At 48.2% G+C, this 26,420-nt stretch overlaps 1 protein-coding gene across 6 annotated transcripts in view; it reads right to left on the bottom strand.

Annotated features, from left to right (window-relative positions):
- ZDHHC16 (zDHHC palmitoyltransferase 16) overlaps nt 1-25,889 on the bottom strand; it is a 37,270-nt gene extending 11,381 nt beyond the window's left edge. The window contains exons 1-8 of one of the 6 annotated variants that reach the window (XM_073595487.1): nt 25,679-25,888; nt 17,547-17,695; nt 16,038-16,297; nt 13,942-14,136; nt 8,980-9,071; nt 7,089-7,117; nt 4,634-4,767; nt 2,890-2,937 (exon numbers count right to left, since the gene is read on the bottom strand). In XM_073595487.1, coding sequence (XP_073451588.1) covers nt 2,890-2,937; nt 4,634-4,767; nt 7,089-7,117; nt 8,980-9,071; nt 13,942-14,136; nt 16,038-16,253 — 714 coding nt within the window. In that variant the 5' untranslated portion in view covers nt 16,254-16,297; nt 17,547-17,695; nt 25,679-25,888. Of the gene's footprint in view, nt 1-2,889; nt 2,938-4,633; nt 4,768-7,088; nt 7,118-8,979; nt 9,072-13,941; nt 14,137-16,037; nt 16,298-17,546; nt 17,696-25,678 lie in introns of all 6 variants that reach the window. The other 5 variants (XM_073595489.1, XM_073595486.1, XM_073595490.1 and 2 more) reach the window with 5 other exon arrangements.
- Nucleotides 25,890-26,420: the final 531 nt, after the last annotated feature.

The following is a 26,420-nucleotide window of genomic DNA, read 5'->3' as shown; positions in this document are numbered from 1 at the left end:
CGAGTGTTGTCTCCGCAACACTAGCACGATTCAGGCCAAAGCAGAGTGCAGTACCCCTTTTGGCCTGAGGTGGGGGGGGGGGCGCCGGAGCCGAGAAGAACGTCACGTTTGGAAATGCACGGAAAGGCCCGAGTACAGCACGTCTGACCTTGGCAAATCTCGGGTAGGAAGTCTTTCCCGAGGTCCGCCGAATTGTCCCTCAGGCCTTTTCGGCTGTTTCCGAGGCTCTCCGGCGCCCCCCCCCCCCCCCCCGGGGCCGCATGCGGTACTGCATCCCATTGAAGTCAATGCGGAACAAATTATTTTTGTTTTCCATTGACTTCAATGGGAAAACTCGCTTTGATATGCGAGTACTTTGGATTTACGAGCATTCTCCTAGAACGGATTATGCTCGTAATCCGAGGTTCCACTGTACCAGGAAAGCACCGACCCCGATTGTTACTGAATACCGCCACATACACAATTACTTCTCGTCTCTTCCCCTGCCGGAGATATGGCAGAATTCTTCCATATAAAAGCCAGTCAAGACTCAATTATAAAAAAGAAAAAATCAATCACGACAATACAATCCGGAGATTTACTTTTTTTTTTCTGCTCCTAGATGCCCAGCATACATTTAACCCAGTTCCTCTAAGCCCAGGTTATCCCATCCCGGACGAACCCCCAAGCTGTGACTGGACAGTGAAAAGAGAAGCGGCAGACTGATGAGCTCATCTCTCTTCTCTCCTATCATAACTGATGGGCAATTTATGCTGCTTATCACGCATTGTGGTGCGCTGCAACGAAAGTACTTTTGGAAGGAGCCACTCACAGACTGACGTGCACCACGAGAGGCAAAAAAAAAGCCAGTCTGCTGGAAAAATGTTTTGCTAGCCTTACATTGATTGAGAAAACACCAAGTGATTCCTCCTACCAAAAGCTATCTCAAAATGATCAGTTTTAGCTGGATTTGGCCTTTAGTATATGTGAAGAAAGATCAAGTTCAGAAATATTTCTGGCACAATGGGCCTTGAGTATGAACGAGGACACGTTTTCTGATGCTTGTGGTGGCCAAATGATTTTTTTTTTTCTAGGAAGTCCATGCACAGCCAACATATTACCCAACAATTAAAGTAATACGGTCAAAAAAATAAAAACACCTCCAAAAGAATCCTGCCTGTAAAAGGCCGGGAATACTTACCTTTACCACGGCACCACCTGAACATTCATTCATGAGAAATCCTCACGTGAAGTCCGTAGAGAAACCTCACATCTCCCCCTCTGGTCCTTCCTGCTGACCTCCGGCAGAACTGTTCATGTTGCCCTTATCAGCTTCTCCCTATCATCCTCCAGGTGCGGCGCGGCTCAATGTAATCCAAAATACTGGCCATGGGCAACAAGCTTGTGCTTTATATACTTTGCAGTTTGCGTGTATAACACCATCTTGGTTCCAGTGCCCAGGTACCACAAATAATCCACAGTATTTAGCCTTTCACGACAGCCTGGAAAAGTACTGAAACTAGCCTTTTAACTTGCACGTCTTTGGAGTGTGTCAACAGCTTTTGCATTCTCATGCAAGTCCAAGGCAATGCAAAACCTGCTGGAAGGAGGTCAGGAGGAGGGCAAAGTCAGGTCAGGAAGAGGACAAGTTCTGCACAGATGAAAGTCTTGTTTAGGTCAGGAGGGCGACGCGCTTTGGGGTCAGGAGGGCGACGCGCTTTGGGGTCAGGAGGGCGACGCGCTTTGGGGTCAGGAGGGCGACGCGCTTTGGGGTCAGGAGGGCGACGCGCTTTGGGGGCAGGAGGGCGACGCGCTTGGGGGGCAGGAGGGCGACGCGCTTGGGGGGCAGGAGGGCGACGCGCTTGGGGGGCAGGAGGGCGACGCGCTTTGGGGACAGGAGGGCGACGCGCTCTGGCCAAAAGGGCGACGCGCTCAGGCCAAAAGGGCGACGCGCTCAGGCCAAAAGGGCGACGCGCTCAGGCCAAAAGGGCGACGCGCTCAGGCCAAAAGGGCGACGCGCTCTGGGCAAAAGGGCGACGCGCTCTGGGCAAAAGGGTGACAAGTTCTAGTCAAATGGACGTTTTATTCAGGCAAGGAGGAGGACAAGTTCTAGTTAGATGGATTTATTATTCAGTCCACTCTGGTCAGGAAGAGGTTGAATTCTGGTTAGAAGAAGGTCTTATTCAGTCCAGGAGGTGGTCAAAATTCTCGTCAGGCGGTGGTCAAATTCTCGTCAGGCGGTGGTCAAATTCTCGTCTGGCGGTGGTCAAATTCTCGTCTGGCGGTGGTCAAATTCTCGTCTGGCGGTGGTCAAATTCTCGTCTGGCGGTGGTCAAATTCTCGTCAGGCGGTGGTCAAATTCTCGTCAGGCGGTGGTCAAATTCTCGTCAGGCGGTGCACAAATTCTGGTCAGGAGGAGGTTAAAGTCTGGTCAGGAGGAGGTTAAAGTCTGGTCAGGAGAAAGTCAAACTGGGGTCAGGAGGGAGGTCAAATTCAGGTCAGAAGACGGTTAACTACAGGTCAGTTCCATCTGTCAATGAATTCTGAAGGATCTCAGATGTATCTTACGCTCATGCCATGGACACAAACCAAAAGCCCAACACCACAGACCCGGTCACCATAAACCTGGGAAGTGAACTAGAATGTCTGATATGTCGCTATGATAAACTATATGGATCGTTACACAGGTCTGGAACACTAAGGCCTAAATAAAAGTGAATGCGGGTTAGTGACACAAGACAACCATCCATCAATACAATCAAGAAGCAGGAAGAGGGGACATGCTTGAAGCAATGAAGAGGATAGCCGTGCACAAGAAGAACCCTCCAGCATTGTTAAAGGACAATAAACATTAGCACTTGTGTTGTGCTATTTAGACACACAGCTGACAATCACTTCAACACAGCCCACCTCATTGCCTGCAAACTTCAGCCTCTCCTTCTCCTGGTGCTTGAATTTCTGATAAGAAGGAAATATGACCACAATTACCTTCCAGTCCAGCTAATCATGCCCCTATAAGCTGCAAGAATGCTATGTGGTGATATGAAGGATGGAGTGCTATGGTATCAGGAAGTATAGCAATGGCAGGCTATTGGGTTGTAAGCGGTTTCTATGGCTCTCAGGTTTACCTAAACTTCTCACAAACCTCATATTGAACATAGAACATGACTCTACTGAAAGACTATGCTGAACATCTGTATAAGGCACCACCTTCAGTACCTATAAAGAATATACCTTTTTGTAAAGTAAGTGGCCCCTGGCATGATGAATCCTCCATACCCCTCCTGCTGCAATGTTCCCAACAATAAAAATATGAAAAAGGAAAGCCAATAATCATAGAATCTCCATACAGCAAAGGGGGCAACCATATTAATCAGGTGGGTGCTGAGGCCACAAATGGGTAGGTGGTTCTTCATTATAGGTAGTGACTTGCCTATAAAGTAAAGCCAAACACACGCATATTACTTAACTCTTGTGACATCACTTCCCCTGGAATGAACTTGAGGTTAATGGTGTAAACTCTTCACCCCCCCCCTCACACACACACACGTATTGCAGCACATGAATGAAATGTGGGACAAGATTTCACTTGGGCTGGTCAGTTGACCTCCATTACATTACCCAGGAGCTACCCCATAAAGATTATCTGACACTTTCAAACAGAAGGCTGAATGTGTGTGCTTAGCTTATTTGGATCCATGGACAATCTAGGGACCTTCAAATTATAACATATTCTAAAAACAAGAAAACAAGACCTTAATTACCTCTGTAGTTGTAAGTACTGTGGAGCGATTCATCCTCAAAGTTTACAACAGAGGAGCAGTAATCACTAGTTATCTTCCTTTGCTTCCTCTGACAGCAGGGAATTTGAGGATGAATTACTCCACAGTCCCTGCAGCTACAGGGGTCAGTGGTGGCTTGTAGTAAAGCTTTTTAAGAATATGTAAATAATGTATTGTCCATAGCTTGGTCACAGGTTCACATTAAAACCCCACTCCAGGCTAAAACTATTTCTTTTCACTAATACCTCCCTCCCACCCACCTCTAACCGGTGGCATTAAGCACTTTGTTCCTTCTTAGCTTGTGAAGGCAGATATACTCACCTACGTCCCCCCCTCCAGGTCTCTCGCCACTTCCATTTCCAGGTGGGGAGGGCTGCTGATCCAGTGCCGTGATGTCCCCCTTGAGATTGTCAATCCCGTGACGATATTGTCCTCCTTGATCCTGAGAGGACCCCAAAGCTGGACATTCAATAGGAAGTGTCCATATCATGCAGGCACGGACGTGGACACCCGAAAAAGTTCCCTTCCAGGAAGTAAAGAGAAGCAGAGAAGGCTTGGGGGCTGCAGCGTCACATGACTGCTGCTTGAGGTAAGTAAAAAGGGTTTCTTATATGGGGCAAACAGATAGAAGAGAGGGCGAGACTAAACGAATCCCAGAGTGGGGCTTTAAGACCTCTTTCAATTGGCCATGTTCTATGGTTGGAGGGGATAACCCAGATGCAGCGACATAACAAGCCAGCTGATGACACCACACACTGGCATCTATACAGAAGTGTATGAGTTTTGGGTAGACAGATGCTTTTAAAGACACCAATGATGTAATGCCCCTTTGGTCTCTCCGATGGTTCCCCCCCCCCCCACAATAATCTCACCTCAATGGCTGCGTAGGCATCACGGAACATGACACGGCTGCTGATGCTGCAGTAAATGCAGCCCATGGTCATGAAAAGGCAGAAGGAGAAGAAGTAGCGATGGTTGTAATGGCCAACACAGTTATTGAGCCACGCTGTGATGTCAGCAATGTTAAGGAGCCTGAGTCTCAGAGAACAAAGGATAACAGCGCACACATGCAAAAATGTCATTTCAATCCTACAAGGCCATTTAAAAGAACCTGAACATAATAAAGCAAATATGGGGGATTCGGTCACACCGTATGGCCATACAGTGCTTATGCCCACTACTATATGGGTCCTGACTAGACCCCTTGGGATGGAGCACCACATCACCCCCCACCAGTACTTCTAATCAGTGTCCACCTGAGTTATAGGAGGAGTTACAATGTATTCCCATCAGGTGCAATCATTCATCACGCTGTGATCAGAATTATATCACTTTCCTAACAGGGAACCAAATCTTGTTAAAGTTTCACTGCTTAGGTCCCATGCATTCTAGGCAGTTAGCCCCCGGACGTAGGAGGATACAGCGTTGAGCCCCCCCCAATGCACGAGGATACGGCGTTTAGGCCCCCCCGATGCACGAGGATACGGCGTTTAGGCCCCCCGGTGCACGAGGATACAGCGTTGAGCCCCCCCAATGCACGAGGATATAGCGTTTAGCCCCCCCCCCCGACGCACAAGAATAAGGCATCTATCCCCCCCCCCGCAATGCATGAGGCTCCGGCGTTCAGCCCACCCCCCCCGCAATGCACGAGGCTCCGGCGTTCAGCTCACCCAATGCACGAGGCTCCGGCGTTCAGCCCCCCCCCCCCCGCAATGCACGAGGCTCCAGCGTTCAGCTCCCCCAATGCACGAGGCTCTGGCGTTCAGAGCCCCCCCCCCCCCCCTGCAATGCACGAGGCTCCGATGTTCAGCCCCCCCCACAATGCACGAGGATACGGCGTTTAGCCCCCCCCACAATGCACGAGGATACAGCATTGAGCCCCCCCCCCCAATGCACGAGGATATAGCTTTTAGCCCCCTCCCCGACGCACAAGAATAAGGCATCTATCCCCCCCCCCCGCAATGCACGAGGCTCCGGCGTTCAGCCCACCCCCCCTGCAATGCACGAGGCTCCGGCGTTCAACTCACCCAATGCACGAGGCTCCGGCGTTCAGCCCCCCCCCGCAATGCACGAGGCTCCAGCGTTCAGCTCCCCCAATGCACGATGGCGTTCAGAGCCCCCCCCCCCCGCAATGCACGAGGCTCCGATGTTCAGCCCCCCCCGCAATGCACGAGGCTCCGACGTTCAGCCCCCCCCCCCCCCGCAATGCACGAGGCTCCGGCGTTCAGAGCCCCCCCCCGCAATGCACGAGGCTCCAGCGTTCAGCCCCTTCACAATGCACGAGGCTCCGACGTTCAGCCCCTCCCCGCAATGCCCCCCCGGTGCACGAGGATACAGCATTGAGCCCCCCCAATGCATGAGGATATAGCTTTTAACCCCCTCCCCGACGCACAAGAATAAGGCATCTAGCCCCCCCCCCCCCCCCGCAATGCACGAGGCTCCGGCGTTCAGCACCCCCCCGCAATGCATGAGGCTCCGGCGTTCAGCTCACCCAATGCATGAGGCTCCGGCGTTCAGCTCACCCAATGCACGAGGCTCTGGCGTTCAGCCCCCCCCCCGCAATGCACGAGGCTCCAGCGTTCAGCTCCCCCAATGCACGAGGCTCTGGCGTTCAGAGCCCCCCCCGCAATGCACAAGGCTCCGACGTTCAGCCCCCCCCGCAATGCACGAGGCTCCGACGTTCAGCCCCTCCCCGCAATGCACGCTCCAGTGTTCAGCCCCTACCACAATGCACAAAGCTCCGGCGTTCAGCTCCCCCCCCCCCCCCCCCGCAATGCACGGGGCTCCAGCGTTCATTGTAAGTGAAGCAGATGTCAAGAAGCACTGCTTAGGTCCCATGCACACTAGGTATTTAGCCCCCAGATGTACGAGGATACGGCGTTTAGCCCCCCCCCCCCCCCCCGGTGCACGAGGCGCCTTAAGAGTTCCCTTCACTGGAGCTAAGGGGCCAAACCCAACCCCTGGAAAAACAACCCCCACACCATATCCCCCCTCCACCAAATGATTTGGACCAGTGCACGATGCAAGGTCCATAAAAGACATGGATGAGCGAGTTTGGGGTGGAGGAACTTGACTGGCCTGCACAGAGTCCTGACCTCAACCCGATAGAACATCTTTAATATAGTGTAAATAAAGGATGAAAATTTGGGGGTTGTCACTCCTGTCCTTGTCTTGAACAAGCATGCAACAAAGTAAAGTGTTGCAAAGTCTGGACTCCCATCCTGCACATTCGTTTTAGGTCCAGCGACTAACTAGAAAGTAAAGCTGGGATGAAAAGCAGCCGCCAGATTTCTCTCCTCGTAGGTCTCTTACAACAATAAAGGATACGACAATGATGATCCATTTTAAGAATACACCTGTGAAGAGAGAACACTCGTTAGCACTCAAAGGTGGACCTTGTATAAAAAAAAAATCTGAAGACTTCTTATAGTAAAGTATTGGAAATGTGTGAGAACCCCTGCGCTGTATTTGTGATGTAAGGATATTCAGATGGAAAACATGATTCAGTTTGGCATTTAGAAATGCCGGATAGTAAAGCTATTCAAAAAGGTAAATGACAGATTGGAAAAAAAAAAAAACAGCGCAATTCCAATTCCTGATCAGGCTGCATTGATGGGCGCCAATCAGGCTGCATTGATGGGCACCGATCAGGCTGCATTGATGGGCGCCGATCAGGCTGCATTGATGGGCGCCGATCAGCTGGGCACGATCAGGCTGCATTGATGGGCACCGATCACCGATCAGGCTGCATTGATGGGCACCGATCAGGCTGCATTGATGGGCACCGATCAGGCTGCATTGATGGGCACCGATCAGGCTGCATTGATGGGCACCGATCAGGCTGCACCGATCAGGCTGCATTGATGGGCACCGATCAGGTTGCATTGATGGGCACCGATCAGGTTGCATTGATGGGCACCGATCAGGTTGCATTGATGGGCACCGATCAGGTTGCATTGATGGGCACCGATCAGGTTGCATTGATGGGCACCGATCAGGTTGCATTGATGGGCACCGATCAGGTTGCATTGATGGGCACCGATCAGGTTGCATTGATGGGCACCGATCAGGTTGCATTAATGGGCACCGATCAGGTTGCATTAATGGGCACCGATCAGGTTGCATTGATGGGCACCGATCAGGTTGCATTGATGGGCACCGATCAGGTTGCATTGATGGGCACCGATCAGGTTGCATTGATGGGCACCGATCAGGTTGCATTGATGGGCACTGATCAGGTTGCATTGATGGGCACTGATCAGGCTGCATTGATGGGCACTGATCAGGCTGCACCGATCAGGCTGCATTGATGGGCACCGATCAGGTTGCATTGATGGGCACCGATCAGGTTGCATTGATGGGCACCGATCAGGTTGCATTGATGGGCACTGATCAGGTTGCATTTGATGGGCACTGAGGACTGAGCGGCCCGGGCCCCACTTTGCACAATCAATACAGGCAGGCAGCCTGAGGAGAGGGGCCCAGGGGTGGCACACTCAGCACTCCCGGCCTCACTCCTCTGCACAGATCACCACATGTGCAGACACCTTGGGGCAAGGAGGGGCCCCACATATTGGAACCTGCATAGAAACATAGTGCAGGAGGGGCCCTCAGTCATTGCAACTTGTTTTAGAAATTCCCTGCGAAGGAACCATTATCACACCGGTGTCCTCCTAAGCTGGCACTTTACAATAAATGTTGCACTTTATTTGTTAAAAAAGGAGTATGAAATTATGTATATACTGTATGTATATATATATATACATACACACACACACACACACACACACACACATATATACATACACACTTTTTTCGGAGGTGGTAGGTGGGGTGGGAAATCTCCTTGTGGTGCCCCCACCACCTCACATCATTATACCGCAGTGCTCAGGGCAGCCGTCCCTCCTGCCCGCCCCTTGTCCCGTCCCTGGTAGGGACTGATGTGAATGTACAATGTGAATGTAAAGCGCTGCGTAAATTGACGGCGCTATACAAGTACCTGAAATAAATGCGGGTGTAAAGGCAGGCGTCCCAATACTTTTGGTAGTATAGTGCATCTCCTCTGGAATATCCCAGATCAGTCTCCTGCTGGTATGGAACGCTCCATAGTGTACAATCCCAGAGTGGGGGGAGCCCCTCTAATATTGGGGTCTCCACCATACACAAGGAGGTGTGAGAATTTATTAAAAAAAAAAAAAACTGACTTTGCACAACTTACCTATTGCAAATGCTACAATGGTGCGTGCGGGCGGGTTTTGGGGCGATGCATTTCCTGCACACCGACACCGACGGAACGTGTTTCTGAGCCTGCTGAGAAGAAGGAGGAAGAAAGAGAAGAATTAGACAGGTATGCGTTTTTTTTTTTTTTTGTTTTTTTTTTTACTAAAGCTGGAGACTGCAAAATTCGGCCCACTTTATAGAAACCAATCAGCTTCCACCTTCAGATTGTTCAGTTAAGCTTTGGCAATAAAACCTGGAAGCTGATTGGTTTCTCTGCAGAAGACGGATTTTGAAGTCTCCGGCTTTAGTAAAATGAACCCTGTATGTGTCAAGAGAAAACGTTTTATTTCAACTTAGTGCTGCAAAATAATAATAATAAAAAAAAAAAAAAAAAAAAAAAAAATTAAATTAAAAAAAAAAAAAAAAAAAAAAAGCCACTAAAAGTAACCCATAACCCCGCTGCCATGCACGCTCCCTAAAATCTGTGCATACGTATGCGATCAGCAAATTATACACTCACTGGCCACTTTATTAGGTATCAATATACACTTATTGGGATTTTTTTTTAAATTAAAAATATGTAGAAGAATACATATTGGCCTAAATTAATAAAGAATTTTTTTTTTAATTATTGGATTCCTTTTATAGCAGAAATTAGCAGATTTTTTTTTTTTTTTTTATTAAAAATATGTAGAAGAATACATATTGGCTTAAATTGATGAAATTGTTTTTTTTTTTTTTTTTTCAATTATTGGATTTGTTTTATAACAGAAATTAAAAAATATTGTCTTTTTTTTTTTTTTGTAATGGTCGGTCTATGTTTATAGCGCAAAAAATAAAAACCGCAGATGATGGTGATCGAATACCACCAAAAGAAATCTCTATTTGTGGGGAAAAAAAAGGACATGGCCACTTTATTAGGTATCAATATACGCTTATTGGGATTTTTTTTTTAATTAAAAATATGTAGAAGAATACATATTGGCTTAAATTGATGAAATTGTTTTTTTTTTTTTTTTTCAATTATTGGATTTGTTTTATAACAGAAATTAAAAAATATTGTCTTTTTTTTTTTTTTGTAATGGTCGGTCTATGTTTATAGCGCAAAAAATAAAAACCGCAGATGATGGTGATCGAATACCACCAAAAGAAATCTCTATTTGTGGGGAAAAAAAAGGACATGGCCACTTTATTAGGTATCAATATACGCTTATTGGGATTTTTTTTTTAATTAAAAATATGTAGAAGAATACATATTGGCCTAAATTATTAAAGAATTATTTTTTAAATTATTGGATTCCTTTTATAGCAGAAATTAAAAAATATTGTTTTTTTTTTTTTTAATTGTTGGTCTTTTTTATGTTTATAGCGCAAAATATAAAAACCGCAGAGGTGATCAAATACCACCAAAAGAAAACTCTATTTGTGGGGGGGGGGGGGGAGAACAAAATACAAAAAATATTATTTGGGTACAACACCGCACGACCGCGCAATTTTGTCGGTTAAACTAATGCAGTGGCCTGGTCGTGAAGGCGGGTAAATCTTCCAGCACTGAAGAGGGTAATCTCTCAAAGTGATACTAAAATCTATTTTTTTTATTTTTTGAAAATAAAATAAAAAAAAAACAAAAACAAACAACATGTTATACTTACCTGCTCTGTGAAGTGAATTTGCACAGAGCAGCCCTGATCCTCCTCTTCTCGGGTCCTCCCTCCTGCCAGGTGCCCCCCACAGCAAGCAGCTTACTATGGGGGGGGGGGGGGGGGCACCCGAGCCAAGACGCAGCTCTGTGTTTCCATTCAGACAGTGAACCGTGGCTAGGCCCCGCCCCCTCTCTCTCTCTCCTCATTGGCTCACTGAGTTTGATTGACAGCAGCGGGAGCCAATAGTACCCCAATCAGGAGGGAGAGTCCTGGACAGCCGAGTCTCTTGTGTACATCGCTGGATGGAGAGGGGGGCTGCTGCACACATAGAATGCACCTTCTGCCTTTATAACCCCTTTAACATCACCACTAAACATTCAGTCCTCTATCTGCTGCAATGACTGTCAGTTGCTGGGCTATAACCCGCTCTATCTGATGACTTTGGGTCACAGAAGAGTAAAAGTAAGTACACCCCCATGTGACCCACACCTAAAAAGCTTTGGCCATTCTTCTCTTTTAAAACCTAACCCCAAAAGTGAACCTATGACAGGAGGCTGGAGTGCTGCTCCAACACACATACAGGCACCGCACCTTTGCGATGGTTCCTTCAACACCAATATGTTAGTAGTGGTAGTGGAAAGTCACCGGAGGGTGGTGGGTGGAGGGGGGGGGGGTGGCGGGACTGCCTGTAAAAGCAATCCAGCGGATGATGCCTGTAGCTACACCCACCATCCAGATATCTCCACTTCAACCCAAGGCGGATATATGACGGCGTACGGGATGGGAAGTGGTAAAGAGAACCTGTTACTCCCACTACTAACATATTGGTGTTGAAGGAACCATCGCGGAAGTGAGGTGGTTGGAGTTTCTGATGAGTTGGCTAATTTTTACAGAACACCGGGAGCGACGTCATGACATCACTTCCGACTCTGGCAGATGTAAACACTGACAGCTTTTTTTTTTTTCCTGGAAAGCAGATTGATGATTTTTTTTTTTTTGATCTCATGCTTTCCAGGGTAGAGGAGATATCTGGGGACCCCAAATCTCTCCATAAACAGGACCTCTCATGCCTTATTCCTATTACAAGAGATGTTTAGATTTCCCTGTAATAGGAACTAAAGTGATCAAAAAATTGAAGGGTCAGTGTAAAAATAAATAATAATAATACTTTTTTTTTTTTTTTTTTAAGCGCCCCTGTCCTCGCATGCAGAAGGGAACGCATAAGTAGGTTGCATCCACGTATGTAAACAGCAGTTGCACCATACTTGAGGTATCGCCGAGAACGCTGGAGCGAGAGCAATAATTCTATCGCCAGACCTTCTCTGTAACTCTAAACTGGTAACCTGTAAAAATGTTTAAAGCCTCACCTGTGGAGATTTTTTTTAAGTACAGTAGTTTGGCGCCATTCCACAAGCGTGCACAATTTTGAAGCGTGACATGTTAGGTATCTATATACTCGGTGTAACATAATCTTTCACATTATACAAATAAATAGGGGTAAATATTGTGTTATTTATTTTTTTCTTAATTCAATAACCACTTTCTGACCTGCTCACGTACATTAACTGCTTTAGGTCGGCTCTCCTGCGCGAACCGACATACCTGTACGTCGGTCCGTGCAAGGAGGATAGCGTGCACACGCGCGCGGTGCGGGAGCATGCCTGCGATTGCTGTGTACAGAGGCAGAACGGGGAACTGCCTATGTAAACAAGGCATTTCTCCATTCTGCCTAATGACATGTCAGAGATCTTCTGTTCTCAGTGATCGGGAACAGCGATCTCTGTCATGTCCTAGGTAACCCATCCACCCTACAGTTAGAACACATCCAGGGAACACAGTTAACCCCTTCATTGCCCCCTAGTGTTAACCGCTTCCCTGCCAGTGACATTTTTACATTGATCACTGCATTTGTACAGCACTGATCAATGTAATAATGTCAAAAAGTGTCATTCGGGGTCAGATTTGTTCGCCACAATGTTGCAGTCCTGCTAAAAATCGCAGATCGCCGCCATTACCAGTAAAAACAATTAAAAAAAAAAAAATTAAAAGTCCCTAAATCTATCCCATAGTTTGTAGACGCTATAACTTTTTTGCGCAAACCAATCAATATACCCCCACTGCGATTTTTTTTTTTTTTACCAAAAATATGTAAAAGAATATATATTGGCCTAAACTGATGAATGAATTTGTTTTTCTTTATATATATATATTTTTTTATATGTATTTTAGCAAAAGGTAAAAAAAAAAAAAAATAAAATGTATTTTTTCAAAATTGTCGCTCTTTTTTTGTTTATAGCGTAAAAAATAAAAACCGCAGATATGATCAAATACCACCAAAAGAAAGCTCTATTTGTGGGTAAGAAAGGATGTCAATTTTATTTGGGTACAACGTCAGTTAAAGCGACGCAATGCCGTACCGCAAAAAAAAAAAAACAAAAAAAAACGGCCTGGTCATTAAAGCGGGGTTCCACCCAAATTTTGAACATTATCTCTATGCATTCTCTTCCTTGCCTAGATGCTGACATGCTGTGTAAAAAAATTTAAATCGCCGTAATTACCTTCTTAGCACTTCCTGGTTTTCCTCCCATGGGAGTAGGCGTGTTTCTAGCCTCTCCCAGACCTCCCACAGTCCCCTGGGAGCTAGTCTCAGGCTTCCCAGCATGCATTGTGCAACAGTGTCATCACAACATCTCGGTGAATGCTGGGAGCACAGCATTCACCGCATCCAGGAAATACATGCTTGTGGGCTTCAAATGCCCACAATGAAGATGGAAACCGCCTTCAGTGAAAGTTATTCTTTACAACAAAATCGGACACAGGCGGACTTATTACACAGAACATGTGAGTAGATAATCATAAGAAGAAAAGTTTGTGAATAAACTCCAAAAAAAAAAAAAAAACGATAGATAGGTGGACCCCCGCTTTAAGGAGGCAAATCCTTTCCGAGGCTGAAGTGGTTAAAGTGTATTTTTTTCCCCCAAAAAATATTGCGTTTGAAAAATTGCTGCGCAGATACCAGGTGACATAACAAATTGCAACGACCACCATTTTATTCTCTAGGGTCTCCGCTAAAAAAAAAAAAATGATATTATATTTATTTATTTAACATTTTATCTCTCTCTCTCTCTCATATATATATCTATATATATAGAGATATATATCTATAGATATCTATAGATATATAGATCTATATATCTATAAATATAGACTGTTTGGGGTTCTGAGTAATTTTCTAGCAATTAAAAATGGTGATTTTTACACGTAGGAGAGAAGTGCCAGAATTGGCCTGGGTGGCGAGGGGTTAACCATGGGGGTACCTGGGGTGGATATCCGGGAGGTGTGGTGATGGCCTTGTAGTAATGGAACACGATCATGATGAGATTCCAGTGGCCGTAGGCGATGTGCCAGCAGATCCACTCGGTGGAATAGGTTTGGAGGATGAGCGGAAGGACACAGATGTAGACGATCAGTACGATGGAGCTGGTCAGGATGATCACCAGAACGACAAACACCTGAAATGACAAAAGATGGCGGAGATCAGAGGAAGCGAGCCGGCTCCTGTGTGAGCTCACAGCGGGGAGAACCATTCCGCACATTGTGTGGGAGAGCCTGAAAGAACCCTCCGTGGTTTGGAGGAAGAAAAATGCTGACTATGACCCTAAGGACACCATCCCTACAGTCAAGCACGGAGGTGGGAACATGACGCTTTGGGGCTTTTTCTCTGCAAAAGGTACAGGCCGACTGTGCCGCATTGAGGGGCCAATGGACGGGGCCATGTATTGTAAAATCTTAGAGGAGAACCCTCTTCCCTCAACCAGAACACTGAAAATTGGTCATGGATGGGTCTTCCAGCATGTGGGGCCAATGGACTGGGCCATATATTGTAAAATCTTAGAGGAGAACCTTCTTCCCTCAACAAGAACACTGAAGATGGGTCATGGATGGGTCTTCCAGCATGAAGGGCCAATGGATGGGGCCATATATTGTAAAATCTTAGAGGAGAACCTTTTTCCCTCAGCCAGAACACTGAAGATGGGTCATGGATGGGTCTTCCAGCATGACAATGACCCAAAACATACCACCAAGGCAACAAAGGAGTGGCTCAAGAAGAAGCACATTAAAAAGGAGAAGTCCAGCCTGAGCTCGTTCAGCAGGGCTTCTCCTCTGGGTCACAAGAGTGCAATTTGTTTTGCACTCCTGTGACCCGTTTTCAGCAGAGAGCGCCCTAAAGTCCGCTCTCTGCTGACGTCCCAGGAATGAGTCCAGGCATCCCGACAATAAAGTCTGGATCCGCCAGGTGCCTGGACTGACACCCGTCTCAGCGAGCCGCTCCCCGCCCCTCCACAGCTCAGACTTCCAGTGAGTGAGGAGGAGCAGAGAGGAGAGATGCTGATTGACAGTCATCAGCTCTCCGCTCACAGAACAGACAATTTTGAAAAAAAAAAAAAACAATATTTTTTTACTTTTTGCTATAATAAATATCCTCAATAATGTTTTTAAAAAACAGATTTCTTCATCAGTTGGGGCCGATATGTATTATTCTACATATTTAAAAAAAAAAAAAAAAAAAAAAAAATCGCAATAAGCGGATATTGATTGGTTTGAGCAATTAAGTTATAGTGTCTACAAACTATGGGAAAGATTTATGGCATTTTTTTTTTTTTACTAGTAATAGCGGCAATCTGCAATTTTTAGCGGTACCGAGACATTGCGGCGGACACATCGGACACTTTTGACACATTATTGGGACCATTGACAGCGATCAGTGCTATAAAAAATGCACTGATTACTGTATAAATGTCACTGGTAGAAAGAGGTTAACACTAGGGGGCGATCAAGGGGTTAAGTGTGTGTTCCTTGTATGTGTTCTAACTGTATGGGGATAGGACTGGCTGGGGGAGGAGACCCATCGTTGTTCCTACTTAGTAGGAACAAACGATAGGTCTCCTCTCCCCTGACAGAACAGGGATTTGTGTGTTTACACACACATCCCCGTGCTCGAGCACGCGATTGCGCCGGCTGGCCAAGCGCATCGGGGCCCCCCGCCATGCAGCGGGCGCGCGCCCTCCGGCGGCTCTTAAAGGGGACGTCGTACCTGTACGGGTGTTTTTGCCCAGCCCGTGCCATTCTGCCGCAGTGAGGCGGTCGGCAAGCCGTTAAATGGGCTCAAATCGCACCGCAAAGATATGGGTTTTCGGGTATCAGAGCATTTGCTTGTAAAAAGACTTGGTATCGGTGCAATCCTCGTTCTTCTAACCCTCCCTGGGGTTAGGTAGGAGAACCTTGGGGAAAAAACGGAACACTCAGCCCTCCACAATCACACTGCAGCCAAACCAAAGTTACCGTTGTGGGTGGGAGGTGAACCACGGGGGGGGGGGGGGGGGGGTGAAAAAAAGGCTGGGTAAGTACTTACTATGCCGAACCATCTGGTCACGTGATCCACCAGCCAATAAACGGGTTCAAACAAGGACTCGATCACCACGTCGCTGTCGGTGAAGGAGTTGTAGGCCAGGGAGACCAGGCAGAGGCGGCAGTAGCGCACGTAGTCGGTCAGGAGGTTCACCTTCGTCCATTTCCTTCTGTGTCCCAGGCGGAGGCACCTCAGGAACAGGCGCCGAATGTTTCTCATCCCCAAAACTCATCACCTGGACAGACCGCGAGGCCAATACTCATCTGTGCCAAGAGAAACAAACAAAAAAAAAAAAAAAAAAGGAGTGAAACAAGGAGCGCGCATGCCGCACACACAACAGAGAAAAAAAAAATGGCCAGTCCCCCCCCCACCGCTGCTACTTAACCACTTCAGACACGGAAGGATTTACCCCCCTTTATTGTTTGCCATACGGCATTGCGTTACTTTAACTGACAATTGTACAATCGTGCCACGCTGTACTCAAATGAAAATGTATGTCCTTTTTTTTCCCCACAAATAGAGCTTTATTTTGGTGGTATTTGATCACCTCTGCACTATTTTTTTTGCTCTATAAACAAAACAAAAAAAAAAAAAGGGAGCGACAATATTGAAAAACAAAAACATTTTTATACTTTCTGCTATAATACAATACATATCCAAAAAAAATAAATAAAAAAAATAAATAAATAAATGTATTCATCGGTTTAGGCCAATATGTATTCTTCTACATATTTTTGGTAAAAAAAAAAAAAAAATTGATAATAATAATAATAATAATAAAAAAATATTGGCAGCGGGAACGGACGTGCAGTGCTGAAGCTCTTTGCCTGGCCTGCCAGCATCCATCCTCCGGGACTTCCACCGCCACCTTGAGGACCTGGACAATAGGGGCAGGCGCAACAATATCAGGGTCCGAGGCCTACCTGAGGCCACTCAGGACGAAGACCTACCTGTTACCCTACAAGCTATCTTCAACAGTGTCCTGGGCTGCCCAGAACACCAAAAAGTTAAACTGGACCGGGCTCATCATGCCCTCCGCCCTCGCGGGCCAGGGTCTAGACCCCGAGACGTGATATGCAGAGTCCACAACTATACCCTCAAAGAAGAAATCATGAGAAAAGCCCGCAACATGCGCACTATCGACTTTGACGGAGCCCCAATACAGCTCTTCCCAGACCTGACGTGGTTTACTCTCCAGCAACGACGCTCCCTACAACCGCTTCTTACCCTACTGAGGGAACACGATTTCCGCTATCACTGGGGCTTCCCCTTTAGCCTTACAGCAAAGAGAGACGGGAGGTCCACCACACTACGATACCCGGAGGACCTTCAGTCCTTCTGCAGAGACTTGGACATTCCTGTACCGCCTACTCCCGGTTGGGGAACCCCTGCCAGCTCCCCTGCCACTTCCGGCACCCTGGATCCAGATCACCGGGAGGAAGCGCCCATGGTCCCGTCCCTCTGGCACTTCTCCACCTCCCAATTTGCATTAACTTCCCTGTACCCGCTCACCTCCACTCGCCTCCCTGGTCCCCTCCTTTCTGTTTACTCCCAACATCCCGGACAGCTTGACCTCGCAGATGTCCCATTTCTGGATGGATAGGGCCTTGTTTCGGTACGGTCAATTGGTGGATACCAGAACTTTGAGGTCCTTCCAGGATCTGAAAGATACCTTTGATTTACCCTGACAAGCCTTCTTTAGTTAGAATTACAAATCAGCCACTTTGCACAGTCTCTGGTATCGAACCTGCAATTCTCCCCCTTAACCGAGTTTGAGAATATCTGCTTAGAGGGTTCGTCCCCTAAAAAGGTATGATATCGCGTCACCTATCAACTCCTGATCACAGATTTGTCTTCAACTGGACCTTGGCATGCCTATATGCGCAAGTGGGAGAAGGACTTGGGCGAGGATATACCCTTGAAGACATGGCAACTTATCTGGTCGCAGGCCTCTAAGAGCTCTGTCTGTACGTTATACAAAGAAAATCAATACAAGATCTTACTTCACTGGTACCAAACCCCTGACCTGCTCCATTCTATATACCCCATCTGTCGATCGCCATTGTTGGCGCTGTTGTAAAGAGGTGGGGACGCTGTATCATACCTATTGGACCTGCCCACTGATCGTCCCCTATTGGCAGACAGTACACTCTCTTCTCCAAAGGGCAAAGGGTTAACTGTGTTCCCTGGGTGTGTTCTAACTGTGTGGAGGGGGATGGGTTCACTGGGGACAACACAGAGATCGCTGTTCCTGATTACTTGAAACAGCAGATCTCCATTTTGCCCCCCCTGTCAGAATGGGGAGCCGCCTTGTTTACATAGGCAGATCCCCGTTCTGCCTCTCTGTGGACCAATGGCGGGTTTGCTGGCGGACATCTAGTTTGCGGGACCTACGCGCGTGCTCCCCAGGCGCGCGTCCCTCGGTGTCTCACGCACAAAACGTTGTTTTCGCCCTGCCGCAGGTGTGGTGGGCGGTCCGGAAGTGGTTAATCACCTTTTTTCTGCCACTTTTTGTTTACAGGCGTCAGTATTTTTTTTTTGCTAGAAAATTACTTAGAACCCACCAAAACATTATATATTTTTAAAGCAGAGGCCCCAGAGAATAAAATGGGGGGTGGTGCAATTTTTTTGTGTCACATAGTATTTGCGCAGTGGTTTTTCAAATGCTATTTTTTGGGGGGGGGGGAATACACATTTTTGAATGTTAATGCAAATAAAAAAAAAAAAACACAATACATAACCCAATTTTTTGTAAAATATAAAAAAAGAGGAAGTTACGCCGAGTAAATAGATCCCAAACATGTCACGCTTTAAAATTGCGCACGCTGGGCAACGGTCACAAAGGGTATTTCACTACCTCAATACCGACATTCTGACATTTCTCATATACGTATGTAAAAAAAAAAAAAAAAAAGCGTGCAACCCCCCCCCCACTATTTATCCCGGGAAGAGAGGAGAGAGTAGAGCTGGGCGATTTTCTCAAAAAAAAAAAAAAATCCGCAATTTCTTTAAAAAAAAAACGTGATTCACGATTCGAATTGAGTTTTTTTTTTTTTTTTTTTTTGGACACCTATTCTGAGTTTAAAACGAGCCTGGGTGGGGGCTTACTACCACGCACCCTACTCTAACTACGCCAGAGTCGTTAGTGTATTAGTGCACAGATCCCTGCCTTTTCAGCTCCTGGATGTTAAAATCGACTCGGGAAGTAGGTATGTGCTCCTTCACGCCCTGATTTTGGAAGTTCCTGTGGTGATTGTGGGTCTGTACCTGCCCCCCCCCCAGCCGATATAGATGTGCTTCATGAGCTGATGCAGCAGGTTACACTTTATAATGTCGAGAATGTACTATTTACTGGTGACTTTAATATGGCTCCCTCTCCAACTATGGACAGACTCCATGTTTCTGGTCCTCTGCAGTTGGGGTTGTCCTGTTGGGCCTCCACATTTCACATGACAGACGTTTGGCAACATTTTCACCCCTTTGACAGAGAATACACGTGCCTATCCACCACACACCGGACATTGTCCCGCATTGACCTGATTTTTGCCTCAGAGGCCTTACTGCGTAGAATGGTCTCTGCGGAGATCCTCTCGCGCGGAATCTCGGATCATGCCCCGGTATCAGTTACATTTAGGCTCTCTGAGGAGGTGGGTGTTAGAACTTGGAGACTGTCCAAATATTGGATTATGGACCCAGATATACAAGAGGTGATGCCAGAGGAACTGTGTAACTTTTGGAATGGGAATGCAGGCTCAGCTGGTCCTTTAGTGGTTTGGGACACCCTCAAGTCATGGCTTAGGGGATCGTATATGGTGTGTATCGCTGCCAAGAAGAGGCAGTCTGTGCAGTCTCTGAGGCATCTAGAGGAACAGGCACGGTTAAAAGAGGCTGATTATGTAAGATCTCCTAATCAGGGTACCTATGTCCCCTGGCAGGATACTTTGAGGGAACTGTCCCTACTCAGAGTTGAGCTCACTAAAAAAGCTATGCTGGATAGCGCCCAGCGGGTGTTTGAATTCGGGGACAAAAACGGGAGGCTATTGGCATGGTTGGCTAAGGGACAACATGCCGTGACCCATATTGGTAGGGTGAGGGATCTGGATGGTCGCACCTTGACGGATTCAGCGGATATAAATCATAGGTTTCTGAAATTTTACCAGTCATTATACTCTTCTAGGGCAACTTTCCACACCTCTGAACTTATAGAATATCTTAACCTGATCCCGCTCCCTTCCCTGGAATCAGCAAAAAGAGAGGACTTGAATAGGGATATCTCACTTGAAGAAGTGCAGGAAGCGTTGGGATGTATGCAGTCAGGCAAATCACCGGGACCTGATGGAATTCCCATTGAATTCTATTCAACATACCAAGAATTTTTGGCCCCCAAGTTCACTTCATTACTACAACAGTCCCTTGACCTGGACTCTCTTCCGGAGTCATGGTGGCGTATTGGTGCCCAAACCTGGTAAGGACCCGGAAGAATGCGCCTCCTACCGGCCTATTTCACTGATTAACGCTGATGCCAAGCTGTTGGCGAAAATTCTAGCACGAAGGCTTGGTAAGGTGATAGAGGACCTTGTTTATGTAGATCAAACCGGGTTCATGCCGGGTAAGGGCACGGATATCAATATCCGTCGTCTGTTTCTAAATCTGGCCACACCCCATCATAATGAAGGTACAAGAGTCATAGCCTCTCTAGACGCGGAGAAGGCCTTTGACTCCGTGGAGTGGGAGTACCTATGGGAGGTGTTGAAGAGATTTGGAGTGGGACCTAGGTTTCTACATTGGTTAGAGTTGCTATATAGAGCCCCTAGGGCAAGGATTAGGGTTAATAACTCCCTCTCAGATTTCTTTCTCCTCCAGAGGGGGACCCGCCAGGGCTGCCCTCTATCTCTAAGTCTCTTCGCGCTGGCCTTGGAACCCCTCGCAGTTCTGGTCAGGCACTCTGATAATATTAGGGGGCTCAGGATCGGCCCTCTGGAGGAGAAAATATCATTATATGCAGACGACACCTTGCTGTACCTGCAAGACGCTGGTCCTTCCCTACAAGCTGCACTAGCGGCCTTTGACGAATTTGGAAGATTTTCTGGAATCCGGATCAACTGGAGCAAATCTGTTTTGTTCCCTATTGATGCACAGGCCAGACATTCCGCGGCTCAGTCAGCATTGAGATGGGTAGACGAATTTGAATATCTTGGAATTAGGGCTGCACGAGATCCCCACTCCTCTCAACGCCTTAATATTCAACCTGTAGTATCACTCCTTAAGGAACACTGCTCTCGGTGGGCCAATCTCCCCCTTAACTTACTAGGACGTATTAATGTTCTAAAGATGATTTATCTTCCCAAATGTATTTATCTGTTCAGGAACTGCCTGGTGCTGATACCCCGTTCTTTTTTAAGGAGCTGGATAGCTGCATTGGTTCCTTTTTATGGAGGGGCTCTTCCCCTCGATTAGCTAGATCAACTCTACAGCTCCCGGTGGACTGTGGTGGGTTGGCGCTGCCCAACCTGTTAATTTACTATTGGGCGGCCATATTGGTCACGGTCAGATGGTGGTTGGAACAGTCTAAAGCCAATGCTGCAGTCTGCCTTGAGGCGACTCTTGTGGGTTATCTCAGAGAGTTAGGTAATCTGATTTATCGTGGAGCCTCAGCATACCCTTCTTTTACCGATCCCTACCAAAACTACTCTTACGGTGTGGGGCCAGGAAGAGGTTTGTTTCTCCGGGTAGGTGGTCGCCCTTTTGCCCTATGTGGGGGAAACCCGTCCTTCCCACACTTCCGGACAATCCCTGACCCGCAGCTCTGGGGCCCGGTATAATATCAAATTGCTAAAAGGTGTTGTAGTAGCGGGATCTCTCCGATCCTTCCAAGAATTGGTTAGGGTGAATGGCCTTCTTCGGTGGATGTTGTTGCCGGTACCACCAGTTGAGACATGCCTTCCCTGCACAATTCCCAACTCCACCCCATCTAACATCTGATGCGGTTGAGGAATTGTTGGCCCAGGAGACCCTACCCAAGCCTTTGTCTGCGTTGTACTTCAATCTTATTAGGGTTAATGGCCTTCCTCGGTGGATGTTGTTCTGGTACCACCAGTTGAGACATGCCTTCCGTGCACAATTCCCAACTCCACCCCATCTAACATCTGATGCGGTTGAGGAATTGTTGACCCAGGAGACCCTACCCAAGCCTTTGTCTGCATTGTACTTCACTCTTATTAGGAAAGATTCTCTCAAGATGGATGTACTCTGGTCTAGGTGGGAGGCGGATATCCCTACATTGGATAGGGAGTCTTATGAGGAAAGTTTCGAGGAAAGTTTTAAATTGGTGATATCCTCTAGGGACAAAACTGATACAAGCCAAGTTCTTCCATAGGACATATCTTACGCCTCAGAGACTGCACAGAATATACCCAGAGAGGTCCCCGGAGTGCCCCAGATGTAGGTCTCCGGATAGCTCATACATAAATAAGTTCTGGTCCTGCCCCAGACTATCATTCTACTGGTCTGCAATAATGGAGGGCATTAACGCTTAAAACGTTAACGTTAAAAAAAAAAAAAAAAAAAAACTGGCTCCTAACCTTTTTATCTCCTACATTCAAAATAAATTTGTCAAGCTCTGGATTATTATACCACTAAAAGCGCTTTAAATAGAGCCGTCCACTGCCCCCCCCTCCCCCCTCCTTCTCCCCCTAACAAGAATTAAAGTGATACTATAGTCTTCTTTTTTTTTCCTTTAAAAATAACAAACATGTTCTACTTTCCTGCTCTGTAATGGTTTTGTACAGAGCAGCCCCAATCCTCCTCTTCTGGGGTCCCTCTCCGGCTCTCTTGGCCCCTCTCCTCCTGTTGAGTGCCCCCCCACAGAGAGCAGCTGGCAATGGGGACACCCCGAGCCACAGCTCACTGTGCCCATTCAGACACAGAGCCGAGGTTCGGCCTCGCCCCCTCTCTCTCTCTCCTCATTGGCTGACTTTGCTTGACAGCAGCGGGAGTCAACGGCGCTGCGGCTGTCTCAGTCAATCAGGAGGGAGAGTCCCGGATGGCCGAGTCTCTCATTCACATCGCTGGATAGAGAGGGGGCTCAGGTAAGTATTAGGAGGGGGGGGGCACCTTCTGCCTCTTACAACCACTTTAAAATGTAACCCCTTGGTGCCCGCGCTATAGCCAAAAGACGGCAACAGTGCGGGCTTAAAATGACGGGAGGGCGTATATCTCACGGTGTGATCACCGAGTTCTCGGGACTCAGCTGATCACTGATCAGGGCAAAGGGCCAATCACAGCAGGCCCTTTACCACGTGATCAGCTGTCAGCCAATGACAGCTGATTACAGAAGTAAACAGAAGCCGGTTTCAGCCTTTTTTGTTTCCTCACACTGTCAGCGTGAAGAAAAGAAGAAAACCGGCTTCTGTTAGAAGGACATCAGTCCCCTTAGTGCTCACCAGTGCTGCCAATCAATGTCACTTATCAGTGCCCATCACTGCCACCCATCAGTGCCCATCACTGCCACCCATCAGTGCCCATCACTGCCACCCATCAGTGCCGCCCATCACTGCCCATCATTGGCACCCATCAGTACCCATCACTGGCACCCATCAGTGCCCATCACTGGCACCCATCAGTGCCCATCACTGGCACCCATCAGTGCCGCCCATCACTGCCACCCATCAGTGCCACCTATTAGTGCCCATTACTGGCACCCATCAGTGCCCATCACTGCCACCCATCAGTGCCGCCTATCAGTACCCATCATTGGCACCCATCAGTGCCCATCACTGGCACCCATCAGTGCCGCCCATCACTGCCACCCATCAGTGCCGCCCATCACTGCCACCCATCAGTGCCGCCCATCACTGCCACCCATCAGTGCCGCCCATCACTGCCACCCATCAGTGCCGCCTATCAGTGCCCATCACTGGCACCCATCAGTGCCCATCACTGGCACCCATCAGTGCCCATCACTGGCACCCATCAGTGCCCATCACTGGCACCCATCAGTGCCCATCACTGGCACCCTTCAGTGCCGCCCATCACTGCCACCCATCAGTGCCCATCACTGGCACCCATCAGTGCCGCCCATCACTGGCACCCATCAGTGCCGCCCATCACTGCCACCCATCAGTGCCGCCCATCACTGCCACCCATCAGTGCCGCCCATCACTGCCACCCATCAGTGCCGCCCATCACTGCCACCCATCAGTGCCACCCATCAGTGCCGCCCATCAGTGCCGCCCATCAGTGCCACCCATCAGTGCCGCCTATCAGTACCCATCATTGGCACCCATCAGTGCCCATCACTGCCACCCATCAGTGCCGCCTATCAGTACCCATCATTGGCACCCATCAGTGCCCATTACTGGCACCCATCAGTGCCCATCACTGCCACCCATCAGTGTCCATCACTGGCACCCATCAGTGCCGCCCCTCTGTGCCCATCATTGCTGCCTCATCACTGTCACCCATCAGTGCCGCCTATCAGTGCCGCCTATCAGTGCCGCCTATCAGTGCCGCCTATCAGTGCCCATCACTGGCAACCATCAGTGCCGCCTCTCCATGTCCATCACTGCCACCCATCAGTGCTGCCTCATCAGTGAAGGAGAACAATTACCTGTTTGCAAAATTTTATAACATATGAAAAAAAGTTTTGTTTTTTTTAGCAAAAAATTAAAAAAAAAAAAACCTCAGAGGTGATCAAATTCCACCAAAAGAAAGCTCTATTTGTGGGAACAAAATGATAAAAATGTCAAATGCCAATCCCTTCACTGGCTTCCCCTCCCCCACCGTATAAAATTCCAAAAGCTCACCACACCATACAAGGCCATTCACAACATCTCCCCCCATCTACATCACCAACCTCATCTGCAGATATCGCCCAAATCGCCCCCTCCGCTCCTCCCAGGACCTACTGCTCTCTAGCTCCCTTGTTACCTCCTGCCATGCTCGCCTTCAGGACTTCTCCAGAGCCTCTCCCATCCTCTGGAACTCCCTTCCCCCGGTATATCCAATCAGCCCCTAACCTGTCCACCTTTAGGAGATCCCTGAAAACTCACTTATTCAAGGAAGCCTATCCCGGGGGACAGTGATCTCTATGGTGACCCCGGGGGACACTGATCTCTATGGTGACCCGGGGGACACTGATCTCTACGGTGACCCCGGAGGACTCCGATCTCTACGGTGACCCCGGAGGACTCCGATCTCTACGGTGACCCCGGAGGACTCCGATCTCTACGGTGACCCCGGAGGACTCCGATCTCTACGGTGACCCCGGAGGACTCCGATCTCTACGGTGACCCCGGAGGACTCCGATCTCTACGGTGACCCCGGAGGACTCCGATCTCTACGGTGACCCCGGAGGACTCCGATCTCTACGGTGACCCCGGAGGACGCCGATCTCTACGGTGACCCCGGAGGACGCCGATCTCTACGGTGACCCCGGAGGACTCTAATCTCTACGGTGACCCCGGAGGACTCTGATCTCTACGGTGACCCCGGAGGACTCTGATCTCTATGGTGACCCCGGAGGACTCTGATCTCTATGGTGACCCCGGAGGACTCTGATCTCTATGGTGACCCCGGAGGACTCTGATCTCTATGGTGACCCCAGAGGACTCCGAGCTCTATGGTGACCCCCTCCGTGGTCTCACCTGCCGGTCGGTGTCTCTTAGTGGGCGGGGTCTCGGTCTCCTTTCTCAGGCTCCTCCCCCTTCGCTCTCTCCATCCCGGGAACGCTGACCGCCGCTCTTACCGGATGTCATTACGCTCAGCCCTCATCTGCCAGAGACATCCCGGCACACCGCGCATGCGCAGTACGCACCACACTTGCTCGGAGAAATCACTGCGCAGGCGCCAACTTCACCTGGCAGCAGAGTCTGATCTTCATTACTGCGCAGGCGCGGGAGGGACCCGTTGTCTGCGTGGAGGCTGTGAAAGCCAATGAATGGAGGAGCACACTGCTTTATGGGATAGCAAAGGAGGGAAAACAAACACTAAATATTTAAAATAAACCCCATGAAATATAAGGGCTGCTGCACAGCAGATATAATAGGCTGACCTGGCTGCACCCCCCCTCCCCCCCTTCCAGTCCAATCCCCATCCCCCAAAAACATAAACAACTCTTTGCACGTTTACAAAATCATTTTAGGCCTGAAGATTAGATAAACCCCACAAAACATTGTAGCGAAGTGTAATTTCTTCAGTGTTGTCACATGAAAAGATATAAAACATTTACAACAATTTGAGGGGCGTACTTACTTTTGTGAGATACTGTATATCTTTTGTAGGAGATCGTTGGGGGCCACAAAAGATATATATGTCCAGATAACCAGGCGGGCCGTTCAAAACCAGAACTCAGGCCGCAATTGGCCCGCGGGCCTGACTTTGGACATG

The sequence above is a fragment of the Aquarana catesbeiana genome, linkage group LG08 (assembly GCF_042186555.1).
Source record: "Aquarana catesbeiana isolate 2022-GZ linkage group LG08, ASM4218655v1, whole genome shotgun sequence".
Lineage (NCBI taxonomy): Eukaryota > Metazoa > Chordata > Amphibia > Anura > Ranidae > Aquarana > Aquarana catesbeiana.
Note: the sequence above shows the minus strand (reverse complement) of the source record. Positions and strands in the feature narration are given on the sequence as shown.